Here is a 19,683-nt window from a genome sequence, read left to right as displayed (position 1 = left end):
TAAATCCACACATGCTCTTTCGTATCTGTTAAGGTTCATCCTCACCTCTGCTTCTTTTGATAGCATGATGCTCATATCAGTGTGGCTTCTTGTGACCCTCTATGCTATTCTTCCATAATAACACCAAGCAGAGTTACATCTGTGTGTCTGTGTTAATGCGCGTTGCTTTTATCATAGTTCTATATATGTTTGTAGTGGCTGTGTCACAGACCTCATGGGGTTTAAAATTTCAGGTTAAGAAATCTAAACTGAGGGATGCAAACATTCTTGGTATTTTCCTCTTGCGTTCATAGTTTGTCTCTTTCCCCATTACATTCCTTCTCTAGTAGGATGGACACCACAGGTGGTGCTTCATCAGTTCAACTTTGGCTGTACTTTGAAACTCCAGTTTTAATCCACTGATCTGTCCTTTTTCTTCCCCTGGTTTAGAAAAAATGGTTACATTTATGTCAGCCATGAAGCAATATACTGTTAACAAATCAAACAAACTAATTTTATGAAGATGTCAGTCTAACCTTGATGGTGACGTTAATCTGTAACATTTTAACCAAAGGATGTATTTTCTTCAATTGAAAGAAATAAACATTTAGGATTTAAATCACTATACTGAAAAAGCAAACACAATATGTGGAATGAATCAATTAAGGGACCACTGTTTGCCGGTTTTAAAGTAATTGAGTCATACTGTATGTTAACAATATAATTTACTCATGTTTGAAACATGTACCTTGTGTGTCTATCCAGGAATTATATTTACACAGAGGGGGTGTTTGAATGATTTCACAGATTTGTTTAATTCTTTTATTTCTGGGATTGTTAAAAACAATCTGTCACAAAATTAGAAGTCACATAGTACATCATAAAGAAAATATACTGCATGTTTTTACAAATATTCCTTGATAAATTATCAATTTTTGTTTACACTAATTTTAGTTTAACAATCATCCAGATGATCTAATAACCTATCTTGAAAATAGAAACATTTTTGATAAATAAAATGTCAGCAATACTTTGTTAGACAGCTATATTGCCACATGCTGCTATGATACCAGCCATAATTATGAAAATGTATATATGCTATTGCTAACAAAGATCCATAAGCATTCAAAAAACTTCAAGAAACTTGATCATAATTTATTTGCGACATGCAAGACATACCCCAGACAGAAGAATTGTGTGGCTTTGTAGTTGTAATTACTTTCCTTTTCCAACATTTTTCCTTTTTCAAATAAATTCTCAGAGATTGAACCATAAACAACTGTGTTATGGATGCTACAGAAAGAAAACAAATATGCAACCCTTATGTTGGTGTTTCTTCTTAGTCCAGTGTCTATTTAAGTGGATCTGTGGTATTTTATTAGAAGGCACCAGTGGTTTTACACATAGGCCTGGAGTAGTTGCTCTGGCTGATGGTGTTTTTGCTGCCAGCCTGATGCAGTAGGTGGTCCATGGCTTGAGGTCAGGCTCTGTGTAAAAATGACCTTCCACAAATCTCACCATAGGTGACTGATTGCTCTACTGACTGTGTTGCATCCTTCACTGGCATCCATTCCACAGACAAGGAAACTCCACTTACTGTTAAAGTCTGCACTTTTGGCATTTTAAGATCTGAGAGGGACAGATGAGACATTTTGAAACGTGTTTCATTGCACAGGCCTATGACCTCTGATTTCAGATTCATTACTATGAGTCACACTATCTCTAGGTTCTGTTATAACACTACACTTTGTCTGAATTGGCATAGATTCCACCGGCCCACAAATCTCTTCTTCTTCGAGCTCCGACTGGACCTGAAGAAGGTGAGAAATACTTGTCACAAATATGTCCGGAACTGGATTTTAAAATGTCAATACAGAGTGGGGGAAGTGATTAAATGAAATGGAACATTGGTTAGATTAGGCAGCAGTGAGAGAATTGTAACAGTTAACCAGTTAATACACAGCATTGTCAAATACTTTGATCCTGGTCTGTGTTACGCTGTAGATGATTTCACCATGAGTACCTGTAATATTTTGGTTAGGGAAGCTCTCGCCCACTGCATTGCTGGCTGTCACTTCAGTGGTTTTCGGATCAAAGTTGGTCAGCTGACAGGAGAGCCCGTTGGTGCTGCAAAGCTCAACACGTGCTTCCCCTGACACACTGTAGACGGTGTAGTTTGTAGCAAGTACTGACGCATCCCAGGAAAGCATAGCGGTCTCTGTGTTACCAGTGTATTCCACATTCTGTGGCGCACAGGGGACTGGGAACAAAACAGTGAGAATGCAGTTACCAGAGGGAATGTGGGATGTTGGATTTAAAAACTTTTACATAAATATTTTTAGATAGGGTTGCACAATTTATCCAAATATTTTATCATAGTTGCAATATGGCCTACATCAATATTCAAATTGCAGGAGGTGCAATATTTGTAGGCAAACTGGGTGACAAAATACCATTTTACATTAAATTGTATTCTGCTGTAGAGTTGTCCATTGTATATTATTATGACCGTGTGCGATGTAAAGTTACCTGTGACAGCAGTCAAGGCACTTGATGGCTCACTGACGCCAGCTGAGTTTCTGGAGCGTACAGTGAGGTTATAAGCTGTGCTGCAAGGCATTGGCAACTCAAAGTATGTCATGGACAACCAGTAAGAAGAGACATTCATCAGAGTCTGTGGGTTGTCTTGGATTCGGCCGGTTATCTCCATAAGGTACTCAGCATCGGAACAATTGACACTGTCCCATGAAGTCATGGCCCAGTGAGCTTGGCCAATTTTCTGCATTCTGACATTCAGATCAGTTGGAGCACAAGGGGCTGAGGAGGAAACAGATCAGAGATTGAGTCAGTATTTAACCAGTGGAATAAGCCAGGAAACATTTTTATTTTATGTTACCAGTTTACCACAAAATGAGTCCTTTGAAAACCATTTTTAGAGAATAAAATAACCTCCTCTCTATACTTCTTGATGGGATATACTGATTCTAATAATATCTTTAACATGAAACCAGCTGTACTACATTGCAGGTTTAAAACCAAATGGTAAGGAAATAGTAAAAAGACATTTTTAATATCAACGTATATTATTAATATTAATTATATATTTTTGAGCTCTAATATTTACCTGCTCCCGCCTGCAGAGGTCCACTGAACGAGCTGTTGCAGATGCCGTTTGAGGCTTCCACAGAGAAATTGTAAATGTCACCACATTCCAGGCCTTCGATGGTGCAAAAGGTGACAGTGCTGTCGCAGTAGAGCGCATCTCCATCCATAGATCGGGCACAGCCGAAATACTCCACGGCGCCCTCACTGGCGCTCCAAGACAGCATGGCAGAGTTGGTCTCACAATCAATATCCACTGCAAGACCGGAGGGCTCACAGGGCACTGCGACGACAGAAAGAAAATATTAGCGATTCAAGCAGGAATCTCTACTGTAGACACCAAACTTACAATAGTAGCAGCTAAATGGTGCATATTATGAATATTATTGACGAATACAGTAACAACAAAAACAAAGGGGGAAAACTAGTTTTTAGGAATTGAGTAATGATGAAATACTGCATGAAAAGAAAAAAATATTTCTCTGGGGGCTCTGTTCCAATTAGCTAGCTTCCTTTTCTGTTCTGAAATGCGACTTTCTTTAGTGCCGCAAGTACACATTTAAATACTAAACTGATTATTTGTCTATACAATACATATCTCTACCTGTTCTGAAGGATGAAGTGCTGGGGTGGCTGGTGCAGTTGTCTCCACTGGCGGTGATGCTTAAATTGTATAGCTGTCCACAGTGCAGATCAGCCAGGTTGCAGTTATTTACTGAGGTGTTGCAACTTGCAACATGTCCATCCCTTCCTATGGCTGTCAGCAGGTAGGATGTAGCCACAGGAGAGTGTCCCCACATCACTTTGGCTCCATTCTCCTCACACGATGCTACCACCGTCACATTGTCTGGGACACAGGGCGCTAGAGAGGACAGAATAAACTTAAATATTTCTATTTGTTTGGATAATTAGATCCCCATGAGCTGCTTATTGTTGGGGTCCAAATGATAATTCCTTTCACAGTCGTACAGATCTTACAATTACACGAAAACCATGACTATACCACATACAACCTGAAGAACACGACATACATAATATAGTATGACAGTATGACCAACATTTCAATGATGTCTTTAAACTAAAACCAAAGACTAAGACTACATGATTTTCAATGTTTGTTCTAGTTTTGTGCAATTTAAAATGCCCTGCTACTGCATGTCCTGTTTTATAGTTATGCACATCAATGCTGAAAGTAAAATGATTATACACATTATTTTTATAATGAAATAAAAAAAAATAGTCATAAATATGGTAATCTGCTTTAGTAAATCAGACTATAATGGCACGCTGAAAAATACCTGTTTTGATCTTCTTTGGTGGGCTTCGGAGGCTGCTGCACTTATCATCAGAAGCTGATACTATGATGCTATATTGCATGCCACAGCTGATATCAGGGAGTACACATGAGCTGGAGGAGCTGTTACAGGAAATGAGAGTTTGGTCTTGGCCCTCAGCGGTCACCACGTAGAGCGACGTGTCCTCGGTCATCTCCCATTCAACCAGGATCGTATCACTGTTGCACTCTGTCACTGCACTAATGGATGTTAGAGCACAAGGGCCTACACCAGAGGAATAAAACAAATCAAATTCAGAACACATTAGCAGTATTAAATGAAAAAGCTCACCAGTCAGCAGATGGAAACAAATGTCAGATTCAGAGTCACAAAAACTCTTCTAAAAAATTTTGCGGTAATAATATTAAACTGTTTACTAAAAAAAAAGTTTTCATCTAAAAATAGAAGCACAGCAGTAAAGTAACAGTGTGACAGTACTTTTGTGCCAGTTTTTGCATGTCATTTAATGTTTGACAATGCATAATATGGTAAAAATACTTACTACATAGTTTTCCTAGTAAACCTTTAAAGACTACAATCCAGCACTTTACTTCAGAATTGGTATATTGAGAGTAGAGACCGTTGTTGAATACCTGTCTCGAGCTCAAAGGTGATGGTGTCGTTACTGTGGCAGTGTTTGTTGACAGCAGTGACATGGAAGGTGTAAAGGGTCCCACATTTCAGATCTGGGACGTTGCAGGGAGAGGAGGTGGTCGTGCAGTTGGGGCTATGGCCTCCGACCTCTTCGGCCAGCACAAAGTAGTTGAGGGCTCCTTCTGCGGCATCCCACGTCACCCAGGCAGAGTTTGATACACAGTCCAGGCTGCCCTTAATGTTTCTGGGCACACATGGAGCTGTGGAGAGAATTCAGAATTTTATATTTCCATACATTGGGATGGAATTATATTATGTCAAACACACATGGCAACAGCAGGTGACCTGTGTCATATATAGGCATGGAAAGTAACAGCAGTAGTATGTAGTCATGCCAATGTGCGCCATCTACAAGCATTTTACATTCGTATCAATTAGTTTTGTTTTTAATCAGGTAGTAAAATAAATGAATCACCATCTTTCCGGCAATATATACAAATGTTAATTAGGGAGCTTGAGAGGTGTTGGTAATCACATTATGCAACCTACTGTAGGATAGTTGCCTCCATACTCACAGTAAAAGATATAAAACTTCTCATTTAGAAAATTTTAATCAAGGTATTTTCCAAGAATATTTTACTGGTCCTTTTAATGTAAAACGCAAAACAAGTTTACCTGAGGAAGTCTGTACCACAGCGCTGGGCTTACTCTCACAGCCATCTCTCACAGACAGCACAGTAACGTTGTAGTTCTGTCCACATGGTAGATCACTTATGGTGCAGGCAGTGCCGCTGGAGTTACATGAGAGTCTTGCCCAAGTGTTGCTCACTGCCGCCACATGGAAGTAATGGGCATCAGGGTTGGGGGACCAGGACATGGTCATGGCACCGTCATCACACTGTGCATCAACAGCCACGTCCTGGGGTGCACAGGGGGCTGAGGTGAAGCAAAGAGGGCAGGTGAATATAGTGTTGTTGAACTGAAGATTTCTATGTTAACATCAAAAGAAACTTGAAAAAAGAATGCAAATGTTGAGTGGAGAATTGCATTTTTGTAACCGGCAACTTTATTTCACCTCAACATAATTATAAATAATACCGTCATTGCTATTTATAAAAAGTCACAACCTGCCTTTACAATAAATTCATATGTTTACATTACCTGTGTGTACATATGTCTTGTTACTCTCCATACTGGAACAGGATTCATCCCAGCCAAACACGCTCACATTGTAGGTCTGTCCGCACTGCAGGTCGCTCAGATCACAGTAGGTCATGGTGGTGTTACATTCAGTCTGATGGCTTCCGTCTGATGTAACACCCACTGCAATATAGGACAGCGCTCCACTGGCTCGCTCCCACGTCACTGCAGCAGAGTTTGAGTCGCACAGTAGGGAAGCCTTGACGTTGGTTGGCCTGCAAGGCACTGGGAGAGAAATGGACAATATAGTTCCTGTACCACACTCACTGTGCCACTGCAAGTGCAACAAAAGCCTTGTGAAACAATAAGCTTGAAAACAGCTTGGATCCAAGTAACATTTTTCTGAATGCAAATCACAGCCATTCATGTTGGATTGATTTGTATAACTTTAATGTAATTGCAGTGTGCACTGTGCAGCTGTATAATCTAGGAAAATAGACAAATAACTGCTATTTGCTTTAACCATTTAGGCTGCCCCTTCCAGTTGTTTTTGCTGTTCGTGAGACTAAATCCACAGTGTCGGTATACCAAATGTATTATTATTTGGAACTAACCTTAACGCACATGTTTCCTGTTAGACTATCAACTGTCACTCATGTTTTCCATCTGAACATGGAAAATGACACTTGTAAAACCCATAAACTTACCTGACTGCAGGTCGAGGTAGGCATTGCTGTTGTCACACTGTTCATCCTGAGCTGTCACTGTCAGGTTGTAGAGCTGGCCACAATGCATGTTGGGTAGCTGGCAACTGGTTTCAGTGGTGTTACACTGAATCTTTTGACCATCCGGCCCAAAAGCTTGCACCATGTAGGAGGACACACCCTCTCCCTCTTCCCATGACACAACTCCTGTGTCATTACTGCACACCATCTCTGCTGTTACGTTCTGTGGTATGCATGGTACTACAGACAGACAGACAGACAGGTATTAAAGATTACAGGTAGAAATGAAGCTTTAATATGACATGCAATGTGCTTTACACGTGATCCTACCTGTGTTGATCTCCACAGCAGAGCTTTCAGCGCTGCTACATGTATCATCTGAAGCACAAACAGTGATGGAGTAGTTGAGGCCGCAGAGCAAGTCATTGAACTGGCATGTTGTGTCGTTGCTGTTGCACATAGATGCGTAGCCACCATTGCCCTGGGCAACTGTGGTGTATGAGGATGCCCCTTTGCTGGGCTCCCAGGAGACTGCCACAGCTCCAGACTCACAATCCACCCAGGCCTCCACCTGCTGCGGTACACAGGGCACTGCACATGCACAGAGGGAGATATTCATCGAATTATGAATATAGGTCTGATAATCATCCGTTATGAGCAATATCAACAACTAGTTTGCCAAAATTGGTTTTATGACTATTAAGTACTATGTAAAATCACAAAGAAAAAGCTTGGAAAGTTACCGAACCGTTGTACAAGTGGTTTTTTTTGTTGTTGCTTTTTTATGAGAAATATGTAGATAAGATACATGCATCTGTTTCAATGTCTACCTTTTAAAAGAGATCTTTCATCTTAATGGGACAAACCTTAAATTAAGGCTAAATAAATAATTTTCATATAATATCAGACCCAGCTACAGAAACATCCCGATATTTAAAAAATATTTCCAGACATCTATCATGCTGCCAATGCCTGAAGGTGTCCTCAGTCTTTTCCATCTTCCTCACCTGCATGCATCTGCGTCATGTCACTCCTCGAGACATTGCACACGCTGTTGACAGCAATCACACTGATGTTGTAGGTGAAGCCACACACGAGGTCCGGGAGGATGCAGGACTGTGAGTCCGTCTCGCAACAAGATTCATGTTCTTGCACGCCGAAGGCTTGGACAATGTAGGAATCTGCCCCGCTGCTGGCCTGCCACATCACAAGGGCTGTGTTCGTAGAGCAGTTCACTTGAGACACAACATCTTCAGGAGGACAAGGCACTACAGGAGGGAAGTGAGAGGAAACATATCACAGTCAATATTTACAGTCCTTACCCCACAGCTGTTATTTGAACCTAATGAATACCTTTATTTAATTAATTAACATTTTTAGAACTGACCTGAATCCACCTCCATTGGGTCGCTCGGTGGGCTGCTGCACTCCTCATTTGAGGCCACAGTGGTCACATTATAGATCTGACCACACTGCAGGTCCTTCAGCTCGCAGTTTGTGATGTTGGAGGTGCAGGTAGAAACATGGCCGCTAGAGGACTGGGCTGTTGCAGTGTAGTTCAGGGCCCCTTCAGCGTAGGCCCAGTCCAAGAGGAGCGAGTTAGTGAAGCAGTCCAGAACCACTGAACAATTGCCAGGTGTGCAGGGAACTGAGAGAGGGGGGAAATAAACGGACGACTGGAGTAACCTGTTAAGAGCAACCATTCAGTGATACATTCCCATGTAAAAGGTCAAAGGTGATTCATTTCCACCAAGTTGTTCTACCTGATTTGAAGGTGGACTCCATAGCTGGACTCGGTAAACTTGAGCAAATATCATCCTGCGCCACCACCTGGACGGAATATGTCTGTCCACAGGTCAGGTTGGTCAAGGTGCACATTAGGTCTGTACTCTCGCAGAAGGACATTTCTCCCTCTGTACTCTGAGCCACCGCTCTGTAGGACAGAGCCCCCTCACTGGCACTCCAGGACACGAGAGCCTGATTTTTAGAGCAGTCTACTGTTGCATCCACATCAGTAGGAACACAAGGCACTGGAGAAAGGCAGAGGCAGGAGATAGTATTAAGTTGAATTATGTAATCATGGTGTGACTAGAAGTTTGAGATCATCTTAACCAGCCTTCATTTTAAACTGGGCACAGAAAACAATTACATTAATTTTCTAACCTTAAACTTGTTTAATAAAAATGAGAAATGCATAAAAAGAAGTATAGAGAAAATGAATCAAAGCCGTTCAGAGAATCACATTGTTCTGAGTGTCTCACCTGATTTCAGTGTGGAGGCCTCACTGGGGTCAGAGTTGCACTTCTCGTTCGAGGCGACGACCGTCACTGTGTAGTTCTGTCCACAGTGGACGTTGGGCATGCCACACTGCATGCTGTCAGACCAGCAGCTTTGTGATTGGCCATCTTCCTGTGTCACTGTGGCGGTGTAGAACTCCGCCCCAACCGAACCAGTCCACGAGACCACCGCGATGTTAGAGAGGCAGTTCATGAAGCTGGAGACGCCGGTGGGCGGGCATGGCTCTGAGGAAAGGGAGAACAATAGACTGTTAGTGAGGGCCTCGTTGGAATAATGACGACATCAGTGCCCTTCAGATTACAGCAAACAGTCTTTAACTTTTTTTTTCTATTAAAATAGTTTGAAAACCAGTGTTTTGGGGTGAATGGAATTGGAACGTACCTGACTCAAGCTTTGATGGCTGACTAGGGAGGCTTGTGCACACAGAGTCTGCAGCCTGAACAGACAGGAAGTACTCCTGGCCACAGAGGAACTCTGAAATGAAGGTCCAAGTTTCGTTGGTGCTGAGCTGCAATTTGTGGCCACTGTTTGTCTCTGCCGTCACAATGTAGAACTCAGCGGCCTCACTGGCATTCCAGGTCAGCGACCCCACCTTAAGAACAGATTACAATATAGTTTTATGTTCAGTTTATATAATTATTCATTTACATAGCCTTTTTCAAAACAAAAGTGCTTCAAATAGCAGAAAGACTGGATAGTTTAACTTTTGAGAGAAACACTTTTTGTAAAAGTAAAATATTCACCTTTATAGAACAGTTCAGAGATGAAATCAAGTTCTGAGGAATGCAGGGTGCTGAAAGAAGAAGATACGTTTAGATGTGATCATGGCTGCGAATAGTGATTATTTTCATTCTCAGTTGATATACTGATTATTGTCTTTAGTGTTTCTTAATCATTTGGTCAATAAAATGTCAGTAAATAGTTTAAAATGCCCATCACAATTTCTTGAGTCCAAGGTGATGTCATCATATGTCTTGGTTTGTCTTACAAACAATTAAAAACCTACAGATAATTAATTTTCAAACATAGAAATCATAGAAAAACAGCAAATCATATTAAAAAATGAATTTTATGTTTACATGGACGTGAATAACCCATTTATGAGGATTAACCTAGTTATGATCATATTCAGGATATTAAGTTCATGCAAAGGTTCCTTTCCTATTCTGTAGTTAGTTTTTCCATTCCCATGCATTGCCTCAATAATTCCTCCTTCTGACATACAGTAACTTTCCCAGGAAGTTTAATTCCTCGTTGTACACAGTAAAACTTGTTTACCCATTCGTATTGAAGTGCTGTTGCTCGGCATGCTGCTGCACAGGTAGTCATTGGCAATGACGTGAATGGTGTATTGCTCGCCACAGTGCAGATCGTCCCAGGTGCAGCTGGTGGTGTTTGTGGGGCAGACGTGGGTGTGGCCGTCCTGTCCCATTGCAATGGCCAAATAGGACTCCGCCCCGTCGCTCTTGGCCCAGCTGACTGAGCCCAGACTGTTTTCACACTGTGTAAAGCTCTGCACATTCTCAGGCACGCAGGGACCTGAGGACATGTTGTATTGTAGCATAAAGATAAACTTACTATACTGTCCACCACATTAGAGAAAGATGGAAATGAAACCCATACCTGTCTTGAATTCTTCAGGCAGGCTCATAGCGCTGTCACATTGATCATCTTGAGCTTTTACAATGAAGGTATAGAGCTGTCCACAGGGCAGTTCAGCCTCTAATGTTGTCTCATTGGTTTGAAAAGATGTGACGTATCCCAGGTCTCCTGTGGCTGTCACCACGTAGACTAATGCCCCTTCAGCTGCCCACCAATCCAACACCACCGTCTCATTGTCACATGATCCACTGACTTGGAGTCCTGTAGGCTGGCAGGGCCCTGGAGAAGGAAACAAAGTCCTTAGTCAATTTTATTTTAGTTCAGATGTGAGCTTTGTTGAAATCCCACTGCTGACATGCTTGTTCCAGTGTTGCTGCAATGCAGGGCTCTAACTAACGATGATGCTATAACAAACTAATACTACTATTAATATTTCAAAATAACTGGAACAAGTGAATTTATTGCATTTCTACTTAAAAGTATTAATATTGCAGCTGAATTGTATGCCATTGCGATCATTGTTGTGTGAATATTCTCACAAAGCTGTTTGTTTAAGGAAGGCATACATTAATTTTACAGTGTACAGCTTGTAAAGTTAGGTGAGAGACAATACAATGAATAAAAACATGAATGTTGACTCTCACACTGATAATATTTTAAGGGTGAATGATAAGAATAATTACATCCCAGTCTTTCTGAAATTAAAAAACAAATTAATCAACAGATTACTTAACTAGTTAAATGTTTGAAGATGAGCTTTACCTGTCTGGATCTCCACAGTGCTGCTGGTTTCACTGTAGCACATGTTACTGTATGCAGTGACAGAGAATTCCCAGGTTTCCCCGCAGGCCAAGTCGGTGAACTGGCAGGTGGAGTTGGTGGAGTTGCACTGCAGGGTCATTCCCATGCTGCAGGTGGCAGTAGCCATGTAGAGCTCCACTCCCTCTCTTTCCTCCCAGTGCATGTTGGCTGTACCCGTCCCACACTGTAGGTCTACTCCAACACGCAGAGGTTTACAGGGCCCTGGACAACATGTTCAGTTGAGATACGAATCAGTGATCCCGTTCACTCAACTCCAACTAATCTGGGAGGAGATTTTGCTCAACTCACGTGTGCTGAAAGTGACATTAGTGAGTGTCTCCGTCTGGCAGTGGTCGTCGATGGTGGTGAGGCTAACGTTATACATCTGACCACACTGCAGCTCGGTCAAATCGCATTGTTGCTCATCAGTCTCACATGAAGCCTGGTGGCCACCCTCTGCTACGGCAGTCACCGCGTAGGTCTTTCCTCCGTTGGCAAAGCTCCAGGAGACGTTGGCTGTGTTGTTGGTGCAGTCCAGATCAGCTACCACATTTCCAGCTGCACAGGGAGCTTCAGAAAGAAGGGACAGAACGACATACATGGCATGGATGCAATTTTATTCTTCACACTTTAAAGCTGCACTGATCTTTACACCCATATGTAGGCTCTCTAGGTCTTAAAAGTGTCAAATCTTGTAACTAAGTTGTTTTGTTGGTAACATTGCATGCCACTTGATATTAGTGAGCCACATTTAATGTGCTTATGTTAACACTGGCACAGAATAAATGCAACTGCTGCATTCAGCTGAATATTTTAATTAAAAGAAGACGGTTTAGATAAACTCCGTACCTGCAACCAGCAGCACAGTAGTGGAGATGCTGCTGTTGAGTGTCTCTCCGTTAGCGATGACGTTGGTGTGGTAGACAGTTCCACAGTGGAGACCTTCGATGCTGCAGAAAGTGTCAGTAGTGTAGCAGGACATAGAATGGCCGTCACGGCCAGCGAGACGGGCCTCGTAGCCCACCGCACCAGAACTGGCCTCCCACTGGATGACTCCCGTGTCGTTCTGACACTGCACATTGGTCTGCACGTTTTTGGGCGGGCAAGGCTCTGGAGGCAGAAAGAGCAAGTAGATCACGTTGAAGGATGCTACACTTGCAAAAATGCATCTTTCATCAAGTTCTTTCAGCGCATTTTCTCACCTGTTGTAATTGTAACTGTTTCTGTCGAGGTGGATATGCCTTTACACACGTGATTGTTTGCGGTGACGTTGATGCTGTACATCTTGCCACAGACCAGGTTGTACATGGCACAGTAGGTGTCGTTGGTGATGCAGGAGACCATCAGGCCCTGCTCGGTTACCCCTTTAACTGTGTAGTAATCAGCACCAGCGGTCCTGTCCCACAGCACCTGGCCGATCGTCAGACTGTAATGAGTGTTGATGAGCTCAGGGATGCACGGCTCTGAAAGAGAGTAGAAGGTTGATGAGCAAATAAGACATCCAAGTGAAATGGCGATAGTTAAAAACCACTCTGAGTGGACGTGTACAGCTTTGTTGCGCCTCTGTGCCATCACTTACCAGTGACCAGCTTTCCTGTCATGTGAGCGATGCTGCTGCAGGTCTGTCCCACAGCTTTCACAGAGACAGAGTAGCTTTGGCCACAAAGCAGCCCTTCCAGATCGCAGTGGGTGGCGTTTCCTTCACAGGTGGCGTTGAGGCCCGACGCGGTGGCGGCCATGACCACGTATGACAATGCTCCATCACTTGGGTACCACGCCACCGTGGCCTTCTGCAGGTAGCAGTCCATCACTGCCTCGATATTTCTCGGCTTACAGGGAACTGAGAGGACAGGAAAGACAGGCGTGACTTTAGTTTGCTTTAAATAAATGACTAGAGAAAGACAGGCTTGTAAAAAGTGATTAAATATACAGCGAGTATGGTTTAAGTTTATTTTCTAAACCTTAATTACAAACTTTGATCAATGTTTCATAATTAACAAACGTGAAACATATTTACTGCACTGACAAAAATTGGGGTTTAATAACTTAGCACAACATTAGGTCTCAATTGGATTGAGATTTTGAAATGGTTTCTTAAGCCTAAAAGTGTCAAAGAATCTCTTTTACTCAAGAGAAACTATGAAAGCCTTTATTTAAAGTACAAACATTTCCTCTTGATGGCTTAAAACCTGTGTCTAGTCTAGATTCTAGCCCCCAACCTTAAGACGCACATCTGTCACTTGACTACCAGCTGTATTACCTGAGGACGAGTCGACCACAGGAGTGGATGGGCTGTTGCAGTATCCATCAGAGGAGACCACGGTGACGTGGTAGATCTGACCGCAGCCCAGTCCTGTCACGTTGCAGGAGCCCTCGGTCGTGCCTTGGCAGGTTGTGGCCTGACGGTTACTGTCATACACTGTGGCAATGTAGGAGTCTGCACCTGAGCTCTCAGACCAGGACGTAGTCAGAGTACTGCTGTCGCAGTCCACCGCAGAGGAGATGTTTGCAGGGGTGCATGGCACTATGAGAAGACATGAAGTAAGGCTTTAAGACTTCTTCTGTCACCAAAGTTAAAGAAGTTATTTTTACACAGTATATATGCTTATTGGTTTTCCTGTCTGGAGTTTGATGAGAATAACGATCCCACTATCTGTGTGATAAATATGACAGCATTAGTCCATTTATGACCATAAAGACTGGTAACAGGGCTAGCCTGGCTTTCCCTGACTTCTGACCTCAGTGACTTCCTGCAGTCTCTGTCAACCACTACTTGTTGTTTTTATACTGGTTGTAGAGAATTGGCCAAAAAAGATGTACATAGCTTTATATTCACAATACAGACGTGAGTGGTAACCTTCTTCTCATCTAACTCTGACAAGAAAACAAATAAGCGTATTTCCCGAAATATCACACTATTATTTAAAAGCAAAAATACTTGTATGTCACAAAATTTGTGAAAACGTTTTACTGTGTATTTGTCAATACAAAAAGAAAAATAGTGTGAGTCATACCGGCTTACTCTAGATGAAAAATGAGGACCACTTGCAAATCTTAACGTATGTCTGTTTAAAAATAACTTGATGTATGCAGCTATGAAAAACGTAATAATAATAAATAGTATTTCAGAATTCAGCAGTGAAAGTTTTTGCATACCAGTCTTGATTGTCACACTGTCGCTGTGGTTGCTCTGGCAGTCTTGGTCCTCTGCCTTCACAGTAGCTGTGTAATACTGTCCACAGCGCAGACCTGTTAGATCACACTGGTTGTTGTGGGAGCTGCACTCATCCACATGGCCATCAGGACCCACAGCCCCCACTCTGTAAAGCTGTCCTCCTCTGCTGCGGTTCCACGACACGGAGGCCACATTGTCACTGCAGCTCAGACTGGCTTCGAGGTTCTGAGGAACGCATGGCACTGAAAGGGAGAGGCCAAGGTAAACATTTTCTATGCATTTTTTTAAATTCATTTTCACTTCTTAATTTCACAAATTCCAAACTCTGTAGCTGTAATAATTGTATTCCCTGATCCTAATTATTTCCTCCATTTCTAAAAAGCGTGTATGCATGTGTGTGACATGTCGAGTATATATCATCACACCTGTCCGGACGATGTCCCCTTCGCTCTGGGAGCTGTTGCACGTTCGTCCCTCAGCCGTGACGACCAAAATGTACATTTCTCCACACGGCAGGTCAGTGACGTCACAGCCGGTGTCCGACGTGGTGCAGCAGAAGGTGCCTCCGCCTATCTGCTCCAGCGTAGCCGTGTACGTTTCCGCACCAGGAACGGCTGACCAGGCGACGCTGATTGTGCGATTGTCGCAGTCCACTGATTTTTCTATGTCCTTAGGAGCACAGGGAGCTGGGGAAGGAAAGCACTGTGAGGTACAATTCAAAATGAAGTTCCTGACTATCAACCTTGTATGGCATAAACCCTCATTTTGTCATCATACTAAAACATGACATTTCACTTAAAATATGGCATTCAGATCAAAACTGAAACATGTGTTATTGAATAAATAGAGCATATGAGATAACAGAGCAGGTTCTGCATCACCTCTCAACACAGCTGGTACTGTTTGAAAGCAGACCCTTTGAATCTTTTATAATATACTTTTATAAAGTAAAAGCCATTCCTTATGTTTTGAGGAAACTGAAGCTATAAATTCAATTCACATAAACAATGTTGTTGGACATTGAAACTATCAGTTATAGCTCAATACATCTGTGCTTTAAAATATTTTAAATTGAATTCCTGTTTTGTTGGTTTAAAAAAAAAAATATATATATATATATATATATATATATATATACTGTTTTTAATGTTTATTTAAGTTTATCATTTCATTGTATTTTTCATCTACCAGTCTCAGTTGTGACAGCATTGCTGGGTGCACTGGGACACTGCTGGTCGCGGGCCTCCAGGGTGAAGGTGAGGTTTTGGCTGCACATCAGGGGCGGCAAGGCACACATCCCATCTGACGTGGAGTTACACTCAAATGTCTGGACGTCACCCTGGCTGTCCATCGCCATGACAACGTAAACGCCAGCCCCAGCAGACTCCTTATACATCACCCAGGCTGAGTTTGTCAAACAGTCCATCTCCACTTCAGACAGGTGCGGTACGCAGGGAACTGCAGGTACCCAGGAATGAAAATGTATGAAGAATCCTCTTAAAATAAATACATATATTTTAACATTTCATATTTTAAAAATGCAGCATAAGCCGTTACTTCTACAGTCACTACAAGACATGAACTAAAATCATGCAACGTTTTCATCTTGACATATAGATTCTCAAATTATCAGGAGGTAAAAGCACTCTCCCTGTACACAGAATTGTCTTTTTTGTAATGCAAGTCAAGCAGCTTTCAACAACAAGGTAATTTAAAGTAATACACACGGCTTCAATAAATAAGCACTGATACAATATATAAGAGAAACACAAAGCAGAATAAAAATACATATCAGAAGATAATATTATCAATCTTTACCTGTCTTGACCATTTTTGTGTGGCTATCTCTGCCCACACATCCGTCCCTCGATGGTGTGACGGTGACGTTGTACTCTGTCCCGCACTCTAGCATGCTGAGATTGCAGCCGGCATTTGTGCCACTGCAGTTGTGTCGGCGACCTGTGGCGTCAACCACCGACACCGTGTACACGACCCCCGCCACGCTGTTGTTCCAGGTTACAGACAGAACGCCAGTAGTACAGTTGACAGTGGGGAGGAAGGTTTCGAGAGGACAAGGAGCTGAGAGGAAGATAAAAAGATGAGGTGAGGATAAAAGAAGACCTTCTCATATAAGAAATGGACTGAATATTCTCTTTTTTTCAAATTGATATATAACTATATTTCTGCTGTCAGTTGAAAGCATTATGACTCAACTGAGCATGCTTTGCTAGTTTTGTTAAGCAATGTTCAAATATGATAGAGACAGTCACCTGCGGCTTTAACCCACCTGTAAGGACTTGCTTTGTGGGGCTATGGGAGCTGTTGCAGGCCTCGTCTTGGGCCACCACTGTAACATTGTAGGTCATGCCGCACTGCATGTTGCGTACTACACAGTGGTGCTTATTTGTCTGGCAGATGCTGACGTGACCGTTGCTGCTCACTACGGAGGTGCGGAACTCAGACACGTCACCCATCGACTGCCAGGTAACGTTAAGGACACCAGATAAACAGTCGAGGTTGTTCTGTATGTTCTGTGGCACACATGGAGCTGCACAGAGAGGACAAAGAGAAAACATCAGTGAGGTCACATGTTTGATACTTGAGGGAGATACTGAGCTGCTCGACACTCGGAGCAATATATATATATATATACACGTTTATTTAGGGTTTAAATACCTGTATGAATCACTTCAACGTTACTCTTCTCTCCAGTACACTTTTCATCAACACCAGCAACATAGACCTGGTACTGCTGCCCACAGAGCAGATTAGATATCTGGCAGGTGGTGCTGCTAGTATTACAGGACCACCGGCGGCCCTGTCCATCCTCAGCCACAGCCATGTAGGAGACTGAGCCCTTTGAGGCCTGCCATGACACTGAGATATTAGGTGATTCACAGGAAGAGTTGACGCTCAGCTGGGTTGGAGGGCAGGGAGCTGGAGGAATGAAAGATCATTTATATGCATCATTACATGCATTTAAACAGTGTGTGTGTGTGTCTTTGTGTGTGTATATAATTCGTACAGCTACAATTTTTATACCTAATATATCCAAAGGTGTAATATGCAACAATTTCAAAGTTAGATAATCATCAAAATATCTACCTAGAATTAATAATCAAACTGTTGAAATTGTTCAACAAAAGTCATTTATTAACAGCTGACAAATTGTTAGCTGAAAGCAATTTAAAATTAGTTATAATTAAAGATTATATAGAAACAATAATGTAAAAGTCATTTAAAAAGCTGACACGTTTTGGTGACATGTATGTGTGACAGCTACAAATTTCTGGTAAAAAATTATGAGACAATTAAAAAGTTGGCTAATGGTAACAGGATAATTAGCTCAAAGTAGTTGGGTTACATTTTAATTATTATGATTAAGTTTCGAAAGATGAAACTTAAAGTCACTAGGTCCAAACTCTATGAGGTATAATAAAAAGTTACCTGTATTGATTCGGTGCCAGTCCTGGGCAGGACTGGGGCAATACTGCCCCTGTCCGCTGACGCTCACCCTGTAGCTCTCACCGCAGTGCAGAGAGCTGATGTTGCAGGACGAGCCATTGGTGGAGCAGGTCTGCTGGTGTTGGATGTCAAAGGCATCGGCCGAGGCCGTGTAATAGATGATGCCGCTGCCAGGTGACCAAGATGCCTCAATCATGTTGGTGTCACAGTCCAGGGTAGTCTGCAGCCCACTGTGGGGACAAGGAACTAGAAAGAAAGGGATGTAGAGAGGGAAACGTAAATACATAGACAGAGGGTCATGTACTATTGTGCTATGTACATTTAAATTGTAACCTCTGTGAAATTAATTTGCAATAATTATCACAATCTGTGTTAATTGCAGCTGATTTGTAGTCGAATGTTGAATGAGTTTAATGAGAACTTTTCATGCCTATGAGAAAAAGGGCTCCCCATAAAATATGGCTCTTCATTAATACCTTGTGGCAGTCATGAGAAAAAATGGCAAATTAGTCTTTCTGCATAACCCTTAATGATTTTTTTTAAATAATAGAAAAATAACATGACACTGCATATCAACCCATTGTTTTTCCCGCTGTAGAAAGTACAAATCGCCTTGAACTTTGAAGCTTTTGCTCATGTCTTGCAGCTTCTGTCAATGAGCTGTCATCTGTCTGTGCTCTCTGCAGCTCAGTCAATGTGACACACTAATTTGACATACTAAATATGTTTCTAGCATACTAAATAGTATGAAAGTATGGGTATCTGAACTATGTCAAGTGCATACTATAGCTTACAATGAGTAGTTCAGGGCAGCTGGGAATCTGCCTCTTTATAAAGCAGGGTGACAGTGTTGTCATTGGTAATGATCAGCAAAACTCAGCTCATATTTTCTGGTCACGTTACTCAAAGAGCCGGTAAAATATTAGTTAGTGCACCTAAGATGCAGTAAAGCCCTTTGATTGTTCATCAGAACGTATGGCTGCTTTTGTCACTTTGCTACATCACTGTTAATTAGTTGATCTGCGTTTGTTTTATTACCTGTGGTGGTGCTGGTGGACTCGCTGACCAAACTTACACAGGAGTCATGGCGAGCCACCACGGTGATGGCGTAGTCCTGCCCACACGCCAGGTTAAGGAAATCACAGTTGGTGTCGGTACTGTTACATGTAGCATTGTGGCCGAGATTGCCCCGAGCATAGACGGTGTAAGATGTGGCACCATACGCCGAGTCCCATGTCACCACAGTGATTCCAGTAGCGCAGTCCCCATTTGCTGTGAGGTGTGTGGGAACACATGGAGCTGTGGGGGGAGAGAGAGGGGGGGTGGATATAAGTGGCAGGGTCACTTTCAGTTCAGTCAAAACCTTTTTTGCCTAAGTATATTTGTATTACATGGTATTGCTACTTTAAGGTTTTTGCTACTTTGAGTTCTTGTTATTTTCTGTCACGCTGGCATTCCTATGTCTGAG

The 19,683-nt window shown here is 42.3% G+C and overlaps 1 protein-coding gene and 1 long non-coding RNA gene across 2 annotated transcripts; one reads left to right on the top strand and one right to left on the bottom strand.

Annotated features, from left to right (window-relative positions):
- Window positions 1-900: 900 nt before the first annotated feature.
- fndc7b (fibronectin type III domain containing 7b) lies at window positions 901-14,397 on the bottom strand (the record flags this gene model as incomplete). The annotated part of the gene is made up of 26 exons (XM_084012401.1): window positions 901-1,790; window positions 2,003-2,239; window positions 2,509-2,796; window positions 3,104-3,364; window positions 3,686-3,943; window positions 4,380-4,640; window positions 5,009-5,269; window positions 5,685-5,945; window positions 6,171-6,434; window positions 6,857-7,114; window positions 7,205-7,465; window positions 7,882-8,142; window positions 8,262-8,522; window positions 8,638-8,904; window positions 9,136-9,396; window positions 9,554-9,764; window positions 9,916-9,965; window positions 10,451-10,711; window positions 10,796-11,053; window positions 11,537-11,797; window positions 11,885-12,133; window positions 12,425-12,685; window positions 12,778-13,038; window positions 13,155-13,415; window positions 13,836-14,099; window positions 14,364-14,397. The coding sequence occupies 26 exons, from the start codon at window positions 14,395-14,397 to the stop codon at window positions 1,720-1,722; spliced, it is 6,102 nt and encodes a 2,033-aa protein (XP_083868527.1). The 3' UTR covers window positions 901-1,719.
- Window positions 14,398-14,852: 455 nt separating this feature from the next.
- On the top strand, window positions 14,853-16,845 carry LOC311014564. The gene is made up of 4 exons (XR_014597276.1): window positions 14,853-15,011; window positions 15,267-15,459; window positions 15,942-16,191; window positions 16,660-16,845. It is a non-coding gene; the product is annotated as an uncharacterized lncRNA (long non-coding RNA).
- The last annotated feature ends 2,838 nt before the right edge of the window (window positions 16,846-19,683 follow it).

Source organism: Eutrigla gurnardus, assembly GCF_963514095.1.
Source record: "Eutrigla gurnardus genome assembly, chromosome: 6".
NCBI classification, from domain to species: Eukaryota; Metazoa; Chordata; class Actinopteri; order Perciformes; family Triglidae; genus Eutrigla; species Eutrigla gurnardus.
The sequence above is the reverse complement of the archived record's forward strand: the minus strand, read 5'-3'. Positions and strand labels throughout refer to the sequence as shown.